The sequence below is a fragment of the Amyelois transitella genome, chromosome 4 (genome assembly GCF_032362555.1).
Source record: "Amyelois transitella isolate CPQ chromosome 4, ilAmyTran1.1, whole genome shotgun sequence".
Taxonomy (NCBI): Eukaryota; Metazoa; Arthropoda; class Insecta; order Lepidoptera; family Pyralidae; genus Amyelois; species Amyelois transitella.
In genome coordinates this window covers 11,096,617-11,113,463 of record NC_083507.1, presented here as the reverse complement: position 1 = coordinate 11,113,463, position 16,847 = coordinate 11,096,617, and the positions used below count along the sequence as shown (strand labels likewise).

At 38.3% G+C, this 16,847-nt stretch overlaps 1 protein-coding gene across 1 annotated transcript in view; it reads left to right on the top strand.

The window, feature by feature from the left end:
- The window catches only part of LOC106137292 (diacylglycerol kinase eta), a 125,727-nt gene that overhangs the window by 97,761 nt on the left and 11,119 nt on the right, over positions 1-16,847 (top strand). Inside the window, 8 exon segments of the mRNA XM_060954361.1 lie at positions 3,039-3,184; positions 4,273-4,471; positions 7,440-7,531; positions 13,088-13,293; positions 13,675-13,871; positions 14,397-14,542; positions 15,148-15,259; positions 15,830-16,005. Of these exon segments, the coding sequence (XP_060810344.1) occupies positions 3,039-3,184; positions 4,273-4,471; positions 7,440-7,531; positions 13,088-13,293; positions 13,675-13,871; positions 14,397-14,542; positions 15,148-15,259; positions 15,830-16,005 (1,274 nt within the window).

Genomic DNA, 16,847 nt, shown 5'->3' with positions numbered 1-16,847 from the left:
ATAGTTTTTGCGTGAAAGAGTAACAAACATCCATGCTGACATACTCACAAACTTTCGCATTTATAATATTAGTAGGATATGTCAAGTTTTTTATCAATTAAAATAAGCCAAGGAACAATTTGGTGTCTTTTGCCGTTCTCTCTCTCTCTCTCTCTCATCTCTGCGTGTTCCAGGTTGCAACCGCCACAAAAGTAATTTGGGGCCCCGGGTCCGACTTTTCTCTCTCCACAAGGCCCGGTTTAAGGCGTCCTCGTTTCAAATCAAGTTCAATATCAATAAGAACATATATAAATAAGACAATGCGTAATACCATTTTATAACCCTTTCAAACTTATACTTTAAGAAAAAGGCAATTAAAAACAATATTTTAAGCAAAAAGAAGTAGATACCTATTTCATTTGTATATTATAAAATCTCCAAGCACTAGAAAGGTCATGACACAACAATACAACTGGAGTTATTATTCAAGTATTTTCACAAACACCTAATGATTAAACTTCTACTCGCCAACATTTGAATGGGAACTGAGGAGAGAATACTGCTAAACTGAAAGTGTATATTGTTTGATACTTGTTATGCTTGCATTTGTAACTCTTCATTTTGCCGGATGCATTTCAATACAAGTTTGAATTAGAAAAGTTTTCCCTGGACTCTGAACGGACAAGACTTCCGAGTTTATAGTTTTGTAGCGGCATGTGAAATTTCTAAGGGTAAAACAAAAACGTGCCTTGTGGTGCCGGCAGAGTAGAATTGTACCACCCCATATCTCCCTGTGGGTATCACAACAGGTAATTAAAGGAAGGTGGGAGGTGGGCAGAAGTGCCTTCTACTCTGATATGACAACATAGTCCAGAATCAATTGATACTACGGTCACCAACCCGCCTGCCCAGCGTGGTGACTATGGGCAAAATCCCCCTATTTTTGGGGAGGCCATTTTGTGCTGTTCAAGTAAACAAAAACTATATCTTTCCATTTGCGACTATCTCTATTTCTTTTGCTTATCAAAATACAGTTCTTTTGGGCGTAGATCAGAAATCGGTAAGGACAGGTTAACCTCATAATTCTTTAACGTCTTCTTGAATTAACTTTGTTTTACGTCGCCACGAAAAAATATCTGGGAGATTTGATGTGCATTCTGGAAGTTTTTTATTTTGTATGATCTTTTTCTGAGGAATTCGAAATTTCGGGAGAGTATATACGAGTATATATCGACCCACGTTGCGTCCATTCTACAATACCAGAATATGGGTTCTAAGCATAACAGCTAAGAACACAATCTGAAACGTAAATTGATGAGAGAAGAGAATATGTTGACAAATAAGGCCTAAGTAATTCCTTATTTTCTATGAATATATTATGCCTAGGTACTATCTTTATTTATGCTGTTAATTTATGTCAAACGAAGGCTGTAGATAATGGCTTACTTAAATTACATGAGTACAAAATTGTTTCATTATTTCTACCAGAAATTTCATAATTTTATGAGAAGTATTTTAACGGAGACTCAAGTTTTAATTAATTTGGTTTAAATAAAATCCTGTTTAGCTAAAGAATTCTTTGTTTGTCAATGTTCATTTGTTTTGTTTATTGTAAGTACCTAAGGAAAGATTCAAATTGCAATTATCCTATCAAGCAAAAGTCTCTTCTTCTTCTTGATGCTATGAAGACATCTCTTCCAGTCAACCAGCTAACAATAAAAAAATAAGAATTCTGATTTTATCATTTTGTTTAATCGATATCGTACGAAAACCATTACATCTCCTTCGTATTAACCTGCCATTTTTTACCTTTTGAGCATTTATAACTGTCACAGAGTACTGAACGACCCTGCCCCGCCTTCTTTGCTCTGTAACAACTGTCTACTCTAGTATTCATGGCTCCACAGCCCGTCTCGTGTGTGTCATTTCTGTGACATGTTGTGTTTATTTAACTGGGTTGTGAGCATTGACTGTTTCTTGATATGCTGGACTAGTCATTTTTATGGCGACGTCTCGCATTAACGAAGAATCGACGTATATTGGTGAAATGTATAGTGTACCCTTTTCATTTAGATTCGTATGAACATTACGTAACTATTTCTTATATTTTTCCGTATCCTGAGTTTTACACTTGTTATATACATTATTTTGACATAACGACAAGTATTTTTAATATTTGACTTATATCATGTGCCTAAATCAATGATGATATTCCCTGACACCAGCTCTTTTGTGTAAAATTATTACTAGATTTTGAGCTAGTAAGTACTTTGAAGAAGAAGAAGAAACATGAAACTCATATTTCTCTTTAATGAACGTAGACTGTCCAGAATGGTTATACTAGTATAGGTCATGAAAAGCCACTCTTCTCCGACATTGCTTCGTAAATAAATGATGCGCTTGAGTAGCGAAGATTAACAACGTAATTTAAGATTACAAAATAAAGAGTCTTGGGTGTATTTTGCGAAAAAGTCGTTCAGAATTTAATAAGAAACCATCTTGAGAAAGGTTGATGTTTGGCTATGTTGGACAACCTACTTTTCGGATAACCTTGCAAAGAATTATGCTTCTTTCAGCCTCTTGATATTATGATCATGGACAGACCAAAAAATATATAACTTAAGGTTACACCTAACCTTTGATTTGTTGAAATTTCGTAATGGATTTCATTCTCCGTTATTCTAGGTGATGTAATATTTATAAAACTTGGAAGCAACTTAAGATATTTAGGATCAGGTGTCGTAAAAACTCCACTTAGCAGATTTAAAGATACTGAGTGCTTAAGCCAAGTACTTTAAGTTGTATCATTGTCAATAATGTGAAAAAAGAAAGTACTGAGGAATTGTGAGAAACCAATCTATTAATCTTATGATTATATTGATCATATTACCTACCTTGATAGGGACCGTATTCAGATGGATAGATAGATTTATGATTGTTGTCAAAGTTTCTTTTACCAAGTGGCATGTTTCTCAGCTTCGGCATCCTCAATTTCAAGTTCTTTGGCAAATCATTGCTGAAAACTTCAGTCATTAAACATTTGTTTCTATTGTCAACAGGTCATAACAGCCAGTCGGTGCCTAGTGCTGTGCGCAGACACTCGAGGCGAAATGGAGTCGTGGGCTGGTGCCTTACGAGGCGCCTTGCATCGAGGCGCGGACGTCGCCGACCTCGTCGCGAGACTGTCTTCCGGGGACCATCACTGGTTTGAACTTTCACTCTTATCAAGCCATGTTTTAACTCAATACAAGCGTTTATAGGTTGCCGGTAACTAATAAATAGTTTAGGCCATTACCGCATCAGAGAGAAGTACGAGTGGTTACGTATTGCAACCAGCAATATGCATGCTGAAAGTTTTAGTTTGGTAACTCATAATAGTGCCAAGTTTGTACGACATACGTGCTTCTAATATTCGCGCCGTCTGTTTTCAAAATCTGCATTCCGCGATTTTATTTTTGTAAAACGAGATATAGATACAGGAAAAGATAAATCGAATATCAGCGTCTGCAACTGATTAAAGAAATCAAAGAAAGAACCACCCAGATCTTCGACTTGTTTATAGAAGGAGAGATTCAACCAGCCAACCAGAAGAAACACACTCGCACCATACAGAATGTGTACCTGTGCAGAATGAACTTGCTCTAAAGAATAAGAAGAGAATCCTTCATCCTGATAAAAGATTTTGGAAAACGTGGAGCTCACCAGCCAGTTTGCTTGAAGAAAAATATGAGAATCCTGCAACCTGATAAAACATTTTGGAAAACTCACCAGCATTTAACCGATTTATTGCGGATGGCTCGACAGGCGTGGTTCCTATTCTCGCCTGTCGCGCCATCCGCATGAAATCGGTTAATATCCACCGTCTTTTATCTACTTCTACTTGGTTAATTGTATCTGGATCACATCTATCAAGACCGGTAAGTTGGGTAAATATTGTTGATACTGTGATGTGACTGATAGGTATTTTATTTATGTTATGCTCTAAAAGTAGGTATGACATGGCTTTAGCTTTCATTAGAACTATTTCATCATCATAAAGCTGGCGTTGCATCAATCAGGGATTGAAAGGAACTCTTGTTCCTATTAAGTGGGAACGAGAAAAGAAGTTGGAATCTAGCTTCATCCAGCTCAGATCGCAGGTGCTAGTGCTTGCATCAAAGTGCTGGCACAAATAAAAATATCTTGACATTTCCCTTATTCACGCCAATCCAACAAAAGCGACGTACGCATTTAATAAATAATTTCGTTTCAGACTTTTCTTCGAGACAAATACCATAATAAAATAATTTACAGGTACGCGGCAACCCACGCTCGTCCAACATTCTGCAACGTGTGTCGCGAACCGCTCGGCGCGCTCGGCACCGCTCACGCGCTCGCTTGCGAGCTATGCAAGTTCAAGGCGCACAAGCGGTGCGCGTCGCGGGCGCCGCCATCTTGTAAATGGAGCACGCTCGCCTCGCTCGGCCCGCATTTAGTGGAGGATGCTGATGGAGTGAGTGACATGTATTCTTAGTTTAAAAAAAAATATGTACATGTCATCAAATACATTTTAAGCATGTACCTACATAGTCAATATATTAACCAACCCAAATGCCAAATAACTTGACATAAGGTTGACTATACAGTGTACATTTATATACATAAATACAAAACAATCATGGGGTCAAAGATGAAATTGTGAGATTGTGAGACTGGTGTCTGAACAACGGAATCGGTATCTAGCTAGGTTCTTCTTATTGTTTAAACAATTAACAGTTAATACGTACAAGTAATTTCTCGCGGTTTTTTTACCGTAATTCATTTACAAGCGTTTAATTAGGCATCACGGCTGATAATCCTCTTAAGTTTGTTTTTATCTCAGTGGAGAGGACCAAATTAACATTCACCTATGTATGTGTTAATTTTGAGGAAGTGGTTCTTGGTCATCCTTTTAAAAACAATGATACAAACATAAATACATATAATCACGTCTTTATCCCTCGCGGGTTATACAGAGCCAACAATCTTGAAGACTGATAGGCCACGTTCGGCTGTTTGGCGTTATGATAGAATTGAGATTCAAAAAGTGACCGGTTGCTAGCCCATTTATACTCGTAAAAACATAAAAGTAATAATTATATATAAAAAAAAAAGAAAAATCAGCGGGTCGCAAGCGCCATCGTCTTGTGAGTAACGCTCGCTGAACCGAAGCGAGTTGCTTCGCTCAGACCGTATCACAGAATTTAATCTCTGAACTAATTTAAGTTACTCACATAAAATCAATTTTAAGTTATTACTAGAAGTTGTAGCCCGCGTCTTTTATTTTACTAACCGTAACTCACAAGAAGACAAATGTGTTTATTTTAATATTTGGTTTAGTAATATGGTAAACGTAACTTATTAATAAATATCACAAATAGTTCATTCGGTTTTATTCATTTATACGGATTATGCGAATAAATTACAGCTTACCTTTTTGAGGAAATTCATGTTTATTCTAAAACTATCCATAAAATATGATCTAAAGCGAATGACATACTCTTCGCTTTCACAAACTTTCTTTGAGCGTTCCGTTAATATTTATAAGTACTTAACTTGAATCAAAAGAAACCGATATAGTCCATACAAAATTTAGGGAGCCTTAATTTCACCAGCTTAATTGGATCTCTCTTCAAATAACATATTCTACAGGATCAGAGGTCATCGTATACTGGACATCTATTCTTATGTGGTTGACTGTACCGCCATTAGGCCAGATCAAACATCACTCCAATGCGGAGTGGAATGTACACACGAAACTTATTGAGTAGTTCTTACAAAAAAGGTTATTTGACTTCTTTTGATAAGGTCCGTACCAATTACGTATAATAAATATTTAAAAAGTACATTAAGATAGAATTACTTACTCGGTTCGCATATGAGTACGGTCACTCTCCTTTGTCAAATATAAAAGCAAAATTCTAAGCACATAGGTTATACTGATAATTGCTTTTATGGTGGAAAAACCAGCTTTCACGCTGGGTCAAATCCTGTTTACAAGATCACTTGAGTTTCCTGTTGTTTCTCGATATAACCTCTCCGCTTCTGGGTCGTGGTGTCTGCTAACCCTGGGTCTCTGGGTAAGGCTCATCATGATAGTCAAAATGACGGGTGTACCCCAGGAATTAAATTGTACCTATATAAAAAAAAATGTACCTGAAGCATACTTTTATGTAACTTGTTTAAAAAAAATTGTACCTCTTTCAAAAAAGAGACTAAACCTAAGAGCACTGGTTAGCGTAGAAACTAATGTACATAACTTAAAACACATAACAGTCATAAATGTATTTTTTTTTAACAAAAGACTTTTTTATTGCGGGGTAGACAGAGCCAACAGTCTTGAAAAGACTGAATGGCCACGTTCAGCTATTTGGCTTAACGATACAATTGAGATTCAACTAGTGACAGGTTGCTAGCCCATCGCCTAAAAAAGAATCCCAAGTTTGTAAGCCTATCCCTTATTCGCCTCTTACGACATCCATGGGAAAGAAATGGAGTGGTCCTATTCTTTTTGTATTGGTGCCAGGAGCGACACGACTTTTTATTTATTAAACATAATGTATACTTCATTAATTAAGAAATGATATTTTGTTTGTCAGCTCACTTTCTCGGCTCCTTATAATGAAGCTCAGTGCTGCTTTTGTTACGTTTTAATTAAAATAAAATTTAGGGGGAAACATCCAAAATGAAGCTCCATGATTTTTTTTATTTGAAATAAAGCAAGAAAATTTAGGCTGTCAACTTTTATCAAAAAGACGTTTTTCCTGTTGTGAAAATTTATAACTGAACGATCTCAAGATTTCCCTGCAAGCGTTTATAAACTAGTTATTTTTGTGTAACGTAGTTTGATCCATTTGCAAAATTTCATCGAAATCCGTATATCTTTGAGAAATGAAAGCGAAATTTCTGAAATGATTAAAAAGCTTAACAATACTAATGCTTCGGAATGACATCTTAAGAACTTCTAGTATTTCAAATTGTCTGCTTAATTATTTACTGAGTTATTTATGTTATTATCAAAATATTATTTCTATGCCGTGTGTTTTTGCCACTTTATAATAAGACCACTATATCTTTCCCATGGATGTCGTAAAAGGTAACAAAGGAAAAGTCTGATAAACTTGCGATTCTGCTTGTAGGCGTTAGGCTAGCAACTTTATTATACTATTTTAATCTCAGTTCCATGATTAAGTCATACAGCTGACCGTGGCCTTACAATCTGCTCAAGAATGTTGGCTCTGTCTACCCCGCGAGGGATATAGACGTGACTATATCTCAAGATTATACGCCTTAGTCGGCTTTAACGAAATCTATAGGAGAGAGCTGGAATGGTCGTTTAATAAAATGCCGGCAACCGCACAGCATTACTTTGTCCGTTAGTAGGTAGTAGTTAATATGTATGATATATATTTATATATGTAACATGTCAATACTTGTTTCAGAACATCATAATGCCCCACCAATGGCTGGAGGGCAACCTGCCGGTGGCTGCCAAGTGTGACGTTTGCGATAAGACATGCGGTTCAGTTCTAAGGTACCTACAAACATACATACATACATACACACATCCATACATACACATAATCACGTCTATATCCCTTACGGGGTAGACAGAGCCAACAGTCTTGTAAAGACTAATATGTTTAATCTTTCTTCTATCTACATACATACATATAGTCACGGCTATGTTCCTTGTGGGGTTGACAGAGTCAACAGTTTTGAGAAGACCGAAAGGGTACGATCAGCTGTGTGGCTTAACGATGGAATTAAGATACAAATCGTAACAGGACTGAAGTTCATCGCCTACAATAGGAATTATAAGTTAATAACCCCATCTCTTAGTCGTCTTTTACGACATCCATGGGATGGAATGCTTGCCCACAAGAATAATCCCAATTTTATAAGCTTATCACATAGTCGCCTTTTACAAGATTCATCGGAAGAGATATGGAGTGGTCCTATTCCAAAATGCCTTAAAACCATACGGCAGAAATATTACCACAAAAAAATGCTTTAAAAACAATAATTCCAAAAACAAAATCCGACAAGTCGAAACATGAACGAACGATTGTTACATCACAAAGCGTCCTTTGCATTTCAATCTGCTATCTCCAACTTGAAAGCTCCAAAGCTCCCATTGTGTGTCACTCTCGTGTCGGCTACTGGCCATGTAACAGATTACACGGGCTTTAGCACGTGACCCCATTACATTTGACACACACACACATAATATGATCTGGTTCCTGGGTACTTCAGAGTAACGTGGTAGTTCACCTAAATCAGATCTATCACTTTGTCACTTCCACATGGAAGTCAAAAGGTAATACCCAACTTTCACTTCCATACATTAATGTCGGGACCAACACGCCCCTATGCACAGCCAGTCGAGCTTTTCTGGATAGTTTCTGACTGCTCATAAAGGCATGCAAAGCTCCATTCACCATGTTCCCCGCGTTCACTCTCCTTTCAATATCACTATCACACTTTCCATCTGATGTAAACTTTGATCCTAAATATACAAACTCTTTCACTTGCTCAACTTTTTCTCCTCCAATAAAAAAAAAATAATAAAAAAAAATGTTTTCTCTGTAAGTGAAATGTAAATTTATTTGAGAAATAAAGTTCTTTAACCACAAAGTTGGCAACACTGTGGCGGATCGCGGATTTTGCGGATATTGCCAACTCAAATGACACCGGAAATATCCGCCATCGCAGTCTCGATTCAATCTTTGTTCTCCATTTCTCAGCAGATGCAAGAGGAAATCTGTCTATCGTGAAAGATATTGTAGTCCAATTTATTGCTGTAAAAGGTCACTGACTTATTTATTATTGTACAGCGCATGTGCCTCACGTTTTGTGTGTAATGTAAAATACAATGATGACCTAATTTTTAATGAAAAACCATGTGCCGTGTGGTTCCCGGCACAAATATAAAAAAGAATATGATCACTCCATTGCTTTCCCATGGATGTCGTAAAAGGCGATTAAAGGATAGACTTATAAACTTGAGATTCTTTTAGGGAATGGGCTAGCAACCTGTCACTATTTCGAATCTCAATTCTATCACAAAGCCAAGCGGCTGTACCTGGCCTGTCAGTCTTTTCAAGACTGTTGGCTCTGTCTACCCCGCAAGGGACATCGACGTTATTATATATATGCATGTATGTAAAAACATGTTAAAATGTATAAGAGGGTTATATTGTACTAGTGTACCTATATTTGTCAGTTTACAGCGATTTTAATGAAACTTCAAAGTTATAAGGTTTAATATACCTATATCAGAATAACATTCTTGTATAATTTACACGCGAACGAAGGCGTGGTCAGAAGCTTGTATCAAATAAATCTACTTACTTGCATTTAGGTCAGCACTTACCAGTTTGCCATTATTTTTACGATGTACTTAAAGTGACTTAATAGTTCCCTTGTTGAAGTGGGCAACATTGTCGCATTCGTTTGTTAAAAGGAATTATTGCCAGGTATAAAATTATTATTTTAGCATGTCGACTTTAAAATGTTTAAAATCAATTTTAAAAAGGTACATACATAGTTATACAATACAATAACTCTTCATTGCACCACAATAAATTGCAGCAAATTCACATGTAGGTATTTCAAAACATTGCAGCAAAAGGCGACCTTATCACTCAAAGCATATACATACGTGTAATCACGTCTATATCCCTTGCGGGGTAGACAGAGCCAACAGCCTTGAAAGAATGTTAAACCACATTCAGCTGTTTGGCTTATTGATTTTTTATTTCTTAGAACATGCCGCGCATAATGGTAAATCCCGCATACTTTCCGTTCCCGCGGGAATTTCAACTAATCCTTCCCTAGACCACATAAGGAAACAAGATGCTTAAATTTTTGAATCTATTGCTATATAGGACAAATTGGGCTGTGGGTTGTTTATTTATTTAATTTGTTTACTTCATAGCGAGAACATGTGAGTAGTTTTTTTTTCTAATTTTAATTTCTAAGACCATCGTATAGTTGACATAATTACATAATATTTGTAACGATGTTTTTTTTCAGGCTTCATTCAAAATAAATTTCATCTATTAAAACCACAAGAAAGGCTCGTAAATAAGTTATCGGATGAACCAGTAAACTTTAAAAAGCTATTTGGGTTTCAGGCTTTCCCGAAATAGCGCGCCTGTCGCATACACTCTGCATTCAGGGTTGCCAGTTATTTTTTTTTATTACCATGTCAAGTTCAGATAGAAATTTTTTATCGTTTTCAACAGGTTTATTTTATCATTTCCTACGTCGTTTATGATTCACTTCTATGATAGAAATTGTGACGTTTAGGTAAAATAAGAGAGATGAGAGATAATTTACAGATGCATGAAATAAACACAATCTTTATTAGGACTATTTTTACAATATTTAAGAGGGCGTGATAAATAGATCTTTTGATCCATATCTAGATTTGGATGAAGGAAATGGATCAGTTATCGAACCATTTTATCCTTAGTCTTCTTTTCATTCTCCTAGAGGAATTGAATTAGGTTAGTTAGTTGCATTGAACTACTTTTCGACACAAACGCCTATTGACAAAATACCAATACATTTACTATGTACAAAGTTGCCAACCCTATAAGAGACATAATGTCATTTGGCCGTCCGCGTGACTAGGACCGTTCACGATAAAATTGAATTCCAGTCAATAGCCCTTTAGGTACATACAAGCACCAATTACAGGATGAATACTATTGAACATATTCCATCGAGATTTTCAACGACCTCTCAACAATTTGCTCGTAAAAATACTCGATTGAGACCGAATTATCTTTGTCTGGGTAATATCGAAATATCTGATCTTTGAGAGCTCTAGTCAATGCGAGATTGGTTGGATGACTTTTGTTTGGTTCAATATCTTTCTACGGGTAGGTACAGATGAAAAGATTGCGTTTAGAGATAGGGCCGCCCTTTGTGGCTTTAGAATCTCTTTTATTATCTGCGCGAATTTTTCTTTGCACCAAGCATGATCGTAGCAGTATTTTTAAGAAAATCAATAAGATAACAAGGAATATAATATAATAACGATTTGAAATAATGAAAAGTGTGTAACTTTGATGTATACCTACATATAAGCACGTTTATATATTATACCTTGCGGGGTAGACAGAGGCAACAGTCTTGAAAAGACTCTTCTGGTCACGTTCAGCTGTATGGCTTTGCGATGGAATTGAAATTCAAATAGTGACAGGAAAGAATCCCAAGTTTATTAGCCTTTACCTTAGTCGCCTTCCGACATCCGTAGGAAGGATATGAAGTGGTCCTAATTTAAGTGCCGAGACACGGTACTTCAATGTATACAAAAAATATCATGCTCTTTTCCTCAAGGTGTAGGCAGAGACGTCGTCTTTACGCTATATTTCTCTCGCTTCATACACATTCATCAATCTTTTCATACCATTTCGTCAATTTACTCTTGACTTGACCTTCCACCAGATCGTCCCCAATTTTATACAATGCTTTGATGTAACAAAGACAAAATATATTGCCGTTATTAAATCCTGTCTACGAAATTTTCAAGTAGGTTCGCGTTAATAACATGAAGTAAATACATTTTCATTACGCACCTGATTGAATATTGTATTATTATTACGCCGCGTATTTAATGGAAAATCTCCGTTAATTATTACGAACCATAAAGCCTTATCCTCGTAACCCTGCTTTAATTAAATTAAAAGGCTTCGCAGCGACATAAAATGTATTATAATTTTTGTATCATGTGAGCTATCCCTTCTCTCTACGCAGGTATATTTTTATTTCTCAACGTTTGATACAATTACGATCATTACATACATACATAATCACTATATCCCTTGTGGAGTAGACAGAGCCAACAGTCTTGAAAACACTGTTAGGCCACGTTCAGCTGTTTGGCTTAATGATAGAATTGAGATTCAAATAGTGACAGGTTGCTAGCCCATCGCCTAAAAGGCTGCAAACAAATGCCTATATAAAATCGGTCCCTTTGATTTTTCGCGAGACTATTGGCTCTGTCTACCACGTAAAGGATGAAGACGTGATTATATGTGTTTGTTTGCAAAAATACGAGTTACGTCATCGTCTGCTGAAACAATTCGTCTCGTTTATGTAATGTGGGTTTGATAACGTTAATTAAATTAATTGCACAACGCCGCTCGACAGTGTTGAACATTACTTGATTTTAATTTCAGATTCGGGCTGTGATAATGTAATTATTGTGATGAAAAGGTCATATCTGAGGTCGACGAACCGCAATTTATTTGATAAAAGCCTTTTGAGTCCGCTGAATGAGATACAATCAAAGAGGAACGTTGAACTGAGAATGGTTGTTGCGGAAGAATTTTTAAATAGCGCCCATTGTCAGGAGCTGAATGTCTGGGAATTTAAAGAATTGGCCATAGATATACATACGAATACATAATCATGACTTAACAATTGCGAATAGACCAAGTCAATATATGTAGGTCAACATAATAGTCACCAAAGACTCCAAAGCCCCTTTTGGCTGCGAGTCTTAATACATACATACATACATAAAATCACGCCTCTTTCCCGGAGGGGTAGGCAGAGACTACCTCTTTCCACTTGCCACGATCTCTGCATACTTAATGATGAAATTGATATTCAGAAATCGTGTTAGGTGATAGGTAGACCTACAAATTGTCTTATGTTTGAAAAAGTTCCGTATAGAGAAAACGTTCATCTGAATTTCGTGTTACCAGAGGCACCTAACATCGCAAGCTTTAAGATCAAGCTTGAAGCATTAGGATCTGTTAAATTTTATTAACGTCACGACGTTACATACATTACATATAATCACGTCTATATCCGTTGCCGGGTAGACAGAGCCTACAGTCTTGAAAAGACTGATAGGCCACGTTCAGCTATTTGACTTAATGATAGAATCGAGATTCAAATAGTGACAGGTTGCTAGCCCATCGCCTAAAAGAAGAATCCCATGTTTATAAGCCTACCCCTTAGTCGGCTTTTACGACATCCATGGCAAAGAGATGGAGTGGTCCTATTCTTTTTTTTTATTGGTGCCGGGAACCACACGGCACGTCACAACGTAATTATTAATCGCCAGGTTGCAAGACTTCAGGTGTGTTTGGTGTCGAAAGTGCGTCCATGCCGCCTGCAAGCCGAGTTGGAGAGCGGCATGCATGCTCGGTCCGGCGCGGGCGTCGGTGGTGCCGCCCACCAGACTGCATTCGGTTGGACCCGACGACGCCTGGGTGCCTGATCGACCACCGTACGCGTCGCCGCTAATCGTCTTTGTCAACTCCAGATCTGGTGAGTCTGGTGTGATACGAAACCACAGATTTATTTTGGCCCCTATGTCGACTGGAGTCTTGAGCTTCGCTATCAACTCATCATTTTTGTCGCATCCAGGATAGGCATGCAAGTTAGGTATGTTAAAATGCCTACAGATTTAATTAGACAATTTCATGCATGTTTAGTCCAGCGCGGACGATTGTCGTATCATCCAAATAACTGCATTCGGTAATCAATCCATTTGGGAGGATGATTAGGGAATCATATGTCATTGGTGATGTATACTCGTAGGTACAATTTCCTTGATTTATTGCTACTAATGATGCCGATGATTATTCATCATAATCGCTCTTTAAAACAAACGTAAGTAAATATTTACGTTCTCTTTTCCATCCTCAGGTGATAACCAAGGCGTGAAGTTTCTCCGTCGCTTCAAACAGCTCCTGAATCCAGCTCAAGTTTTTGAACTGAGCGGCGCTGGCCCCAGGCTTGGGCTGCGGTTGTTCAGGCATTTCGCTCCATTGAGGGTTCTCGTGTGCTCGGGAGATGGCTCCGTTGGCTGGGTACTGCAGGAAGTTGATAAGCTAGAGATGCATGTAAGTTAACCGTTAACGACGTGCATGTTATGGAGACAAATTAAGAAGTATATTATTGTAAATAGTTGTGTCTTTTGAGCTTCAATTATCCATATCTCCGAATCATATCTCTTGACCGTGTGGTTCCCGGCACCAATACAAAAAAGAATAGGACCACTCCGTTTCTCTCCCATGGTTGTCGTAAAAGGTGACTAAGGGGTAGGCTTGTAAACTTGGGATTCTTCTTTTAGGCGATGGGCTAGCAATCTGTCACTAGTTGAATCTCAATTCTATCTTATAGCCAAATAGTTGAACGTGGCCTATCTTGTCTTTTCAACGTGTCTTCTCAACGTCTCAAGACTGTTGGCTCTGTCTATCCCGCAAGGGATATAGACGTGATTATGTATGTATGCATATCTCTTGAGAAATGTTGACCTTACTTATAAGTATAATTGTCCTTCAAAGTCGGCACAGCTTCAACCATTTACACATTCTCGACAACTTCGCTGTTTTCCTTCAAGGTGTACATTTATAATCTCTCTTCAGCGTCAAGTACAAACGGCAGTGCTTCCACTTGGTACCGGCAATGACCTGGCACGAGTCCTGGGCTGGGGAGCCTCCTGTGACGACGCGGCTAACCTCGCGCAGCTGCTTGAGCGATATGAACGGGCTTCCACGAAAATGCTTGATAGGTGAGATAATACCGCCTTTTTATCTCACAACCTGTGTCATTTTTTCTGTTTTTTCTTATTTTTATGGTGTACCTAATAAAGAGTTTGGCTATCGATCTTTCTAATTGCTTTTAAATTATGAATGGACTAGAGGCCGCCCGCGACTTCGTCCGCATGGAAACCCTATCAATCCCGCGGGAACTCTGGGATAAAAAGTAGCCTATGTGTTATTCTGGGTCTTCAGCTACCTACATACCAAATTTCATGGTAATCGGTTCAGTAGTTTTTGCGTGAAAGAGTAACAAACATCCATACATCCATACAAACTTTCGCCTTTATAATAGTAGTAGGATTGGTGACGGTATAAATTTGAATGAAAACGTACTCAATAGAAGATGTTGAAACAGTTCTTGCTTGACGTTTCTCTCATATGGACTGAACAGGATTTCGAAGCTATTTAAATGGGCGTTGCATCTAAGAACTAGTTAAGATGAAAGACAGAGAGGAATATAATAACAGTTCAACTGGTCAATGATCAAAATTGGACGTCTGAGTAACACAAAAAAAAAGATGTGAGTTTGTAGGGTTTCTGAAAGAATATTCATAATGGTAACCTTTTGTTTAAGGTGGTCAATAATGACATTCGAACGGGCTCTGACAGCTCCTCCGCCTCCGCCCGCACCCCCCGACATAGTGGAAGAGAGCGTCTTGTTGAGGAATCTACAGGACATCATGCAGGTAAGTTCATAAGGAGATTAATGCAGTACATTATCACAAAGATAAAAGCATTATTAGTTAGTTTTCCACAGCCAAACAATTGGACGAATTTCAAAATTATACGTGCCTACTTATCTTTTCAACCCTTGGATCTGTTCAGCACTCAGTGTCCACTTTCTATGACACAAATGAGTGAAAAACACGCTCATATTGTCATAGTTTATTGGTAAGATTTCGTGTATGGTATATAGATATGTATGAGATGAGAGTGTTTATTATTATGATGACATGTGTCGTGTGGTTCCCGGCCCCAATACAAAAAAGAATAGGACCACTCCATCTCTTTCCTATGGATGTCGTAAAAGGCGTCTAAGGGATAGGCTTACAAAGTTGGGATTCTTTTTTAGGCGATGGGCTAGCAACCTGTCACTAGTTGAATCTCAATTCTATCATTAAGCCAAATAGCTGAACGTGGCCATTCAGTCTTTTCAAGACTGTTGGCTCAGTCTACCCCGCAAGGGATATAGACGTGACCATATTTATGTATGTATGTATGACATGAAAGATGTTCTAACCAAACCATATCCCCAGGCTGGTGAAGTAAGCTGTGCGGCTAGTTCGTCTCTCCGGGCGGGCTGCGGCCGCTTGGCGGACGCGGGCGAAAGGATCGGCGGCGGCGCAGCCCGAGCGGCGCATCGGCTGCGGAGAGCGCTGTCATTACTTTTGCACGCGAGAGCTCATCTGGCCCACGACCACGCTAGATGCAAGTACGTACTATAGGGGGCAACATTGTAGGCCCTTCCGGGGAGACATCGCGTCAGTCTCCGCCCCCCTCGTCCATACCCCGCCGTTCCCAGCGCCCGCGTCGAGGACCGCCCGCGCGCCTCATTGAACAAGTCAGTCTCCAAACAACGCGCGGATCGGTGCGGTATGCACTTTTTATTAGCGAGCGAGTTTTCTATTTCTTTTTATAAGTTACCGAAGTAAAGTTGTTATCCTGTAGTTGGCTTTTACCTCTCAATCTCGCCCCGCTATAGAACCATTGCAAACCTAACATGAGAAGCAAGATTACCGGGCTAGTTTCTTTTTCTGAGCGAATTGTAGGCTGTTAGTCGACGCGGACGTGCGTGCGTATGGCTGTGCATGTTCTGATGCAAATTGTGTATCACGCAAAAGGGTTTCGGGGTGAAAAGTATACAAAATAAGTACACACTAAAAGAGGGGAAATGGTTTGTTTATTAAATATAAAAGAGGCTATAAAAAAACCATCTTTAGAATGACGAGTCCTATCTTAAAACATGGTGGGGAAAATATCGAAAAGTCAGGGTGTCGCGGAATATTTTACACATGATTCAGGTGAAAAATTATAGAATTAGGTGCATATTAAATAACTAGCTGTACCCGCGACTTCATCCGCGTGGAATTATTATTTTGGCCATCATTGAAGCCCTCAAGGATGAAAAATTTCTATTTTCACATTTTCCATTATTTCTTTGCTCCTTATTGTGATGTTATAAAGCCTAAAGCCTTCCACGATAAACGGTCTATTAAACACAAAAATAAATTTTCAATTCGAGCCAGTAGGTCATGAGATTAGCTCGTTCAAACA